This window comes from Sphaeroforma arctica, assembly GCF_001186125.1.
Source record: "Sphaeroforma arctica JP610 unplaced genomic scaffold supercont1.14, whole genome shotgun sequence".
Lineage (NCBI taxonomy): Eukaryota > Ichthyosporea > Ichthyophonida > Sphaeroforma > Sphaeroforma arctica.
In genome coordinates this window covers 106088-108585 of record NW_014040544.1, presented here as the reverse complement: position 1 = coordinate 108585, position 2498 = coordinate 106088, and the positions used below count along the sequence as shown (strand labels likewise).

The 2498-nt window shown below is 39.6% G+C and overlaps 1 protein-coding gene across 1 annotated transcript; it reads right to left on the bottom strand.

Moving 5' to 3' along the window:
* Positions 1-832: 832 nt before the first annotated feature.
* On the bottom strand, positions 833-2433 carry SARC_00461 (hypothetical protein). Its single transcript, XM_014305851.1, has one exon. The coding sequence runs from the start codon at positions 2343-2345 to the stop codon at positions 1341-1343; it is 1005 nt and encodes a 334-aa protein (XP_014161326.1). The 5' UTR covers positions 2346-2433; the 3' UTR covers positions 833-1340.
* Between the last annotated feature and the right edge of the window lie 65 nt (positions 2434-2498).

Here is a 2498-nt window from a genome sequence, read left to right as displayed (position 1 = left end):
ATATATAAATATACATATACATATATACATATATATTCATGGTTCTATACATATATTTGGGTGTGTATGTTGAAGTACTTTATGCTTTCACGGTGGCATTTGCGCAAAATGTAAACGATGTTTTCACGTTTAGAATTAGTTTTCTATAGCATACCTCATATATGGCGTATGCATCGTGTCCGTGTGCAATAGTGGTCCGAACAACAGCGCGTACGACAGCGTTCATTCCCGGGGCATCGCCTCCACTCGTGAACACTGCAATTGCTTTTTTTTCGGGCATTTTGAAGACGGTTTTTAGCTCCCGCTTCTAATACTTATGTGTATGCAATCTGTGATAGCAGTAAGCCCGTATCCGACTATGATTGTAATGTTAATTTCATATATATTGAGTAGCACGTATGGATATTAGCCTCGACTACGCGTGCTTGATTATATCTTTGAAAGCGAGTTCTCTGTCTCTCCTCCTTTCGGTCTCTCTCGCTCTCTGTAGGGACACTCCTAAATAGTAGAGAGTTTTGCAGTACCCTAATATTGGCGAAAGTGATTTATTTTAACGAATAAATACCATAAATGGCTAATGTTCGTGGCTTCTGCTTTTAATTGAGGGCTATATATAGATTATTAGTACAAAAGTATGTTTATTCTAATTTTCGGGATCAAATCAAACTGTACAATTTAGAAGGCTATGAACAAACCAAGAAAAAAATAGAAGGTTGGAGTTAGCACAGTAAATACTCGGATTCGGCAATGATGCAATCAAATATTGTGCTCAAAGTAATCTTGGCCCGACCATTTTCAGGGGGCTATGCCCCAGCGCCGATTAGTTTTGCATGTTTTATTATTTTTATTATATTAATTGCTTGTTCGCTTCAAGAAAGACAGATTCTTCAAGCTCGAGCTGTGTAGCTCACTCTAATGAAACTTGTCAGCAGAACGTATGGATTCCAAACACATTTTAGAAGAACTTGTTTCTTTGAGATTTTACCAATGAACACCAACTCGTTCTTATGCTGAATTAACCATGTTTTTCGAAATTGAGCATTGCATACACCAGGGTGTTACGATATAATTCAGCGTTATTGTTTTTCTCCAAACAGGTTTCTATTTAGAACACTCTATGTATGTAGCGTATTGTACTGCAGTAGTTGTCTTAATTGTGAAATATGAGGTATGAGGACTACAAATTAAGTGCCAGTCATGTCCGACTCAAATTAGCTACTTAATCTTGCGATAGCTAGCTTACGAACCTAGATGGTACAATTAAATATCACGGCAGAATTACGGTCTTAAATGCTAAAATTCTAGTAGATGTTTAATTGTACTAATTTTGTGGCTTGACATCACCCATTTTCGCTTGCAAATGTGTCAATTTTTAGCGAGGCCATTTCCTTCTCAATTTCTCCAGTATCAGGTGATTCTTCTATGATATCTGCTTCGTGCGATTCCCTGCACGATTCCAGTTTTGGCTCAATTGACATCGATCGCGATGTTGTTCTTTCAAAGCCTTCTACACACCAATCTTGCGGAACACGCATCACGCTTCCGTCTGAGAAATTTCGATCAATTTTCGTTCTCTGTACCATTTTGTTGGGGAGAGACCAGCTTCGTGGTCTAGGTGTAACATTCTCAAATTCCATTTCAAGCGCATCCGCCACTTCCGTTACTTTGTCAATTGTTGGCGGGGTGCTCGGAATAGACAATTGGCGAAAAAGTGCAGACCTTAGCTTTGGCGACCACGCTTGTGGATGCTTGTCATTGTGATAGAATCGTTCACTGACTGCGGGCGGTCCACTGCCGGTACGCGAGAAAGATTTTGATGCACATTCTGCGCATGGGCTGCTGTTCGGAATCGACACTGATTCTCTTATTGGTGCGGACAGGGTTGACCGTAGATTACCTCGTGGCATCATTGTGTGAACCCGACTTGCAGCCGGCTTTAACCTTTTATCCCTATGGAGATTCGGTGTAGATGAATGTGCATATTCGCGTCGAAAGGAAACATCAGGGACATTGTTGGGTTGCTTATCATAAACTTCATTTGAAGACGAATCAGGACTCGGTTCTGAGCGTATCAGGGTTGGCTCGTAATTGAAAATATCCCCGGGACCACCAATGCTCGCTATGAAAAATTTCGAGACCTTGCTTTTTGTGGCACGCAGAAGTGCCACAGAACGTGATTTTCTTTTACCCTGTTGACTTTCGATTAGAGTGCGTCGACAAGAATAATCGGCGTTTTGGGGGGTATTGGTGGTGGCAGGACAGCTAAGTTTTCTATTTGGTTTCGCATCTTTTGAGTTCATACATTCTCTCTTAGAGGCTGAAGGAACTCTGTCTCTCATTTCCATGATGCCTAGCTTATCTGTATACTCGCATGTGAGTGATATTTTATATCGCACACTTCTGTTTATATTACATTTTAGTTCTTAGTCATTCTGGACTAAATATATATTTATATTTATATATATATATATATATATATATATATATATATATATATA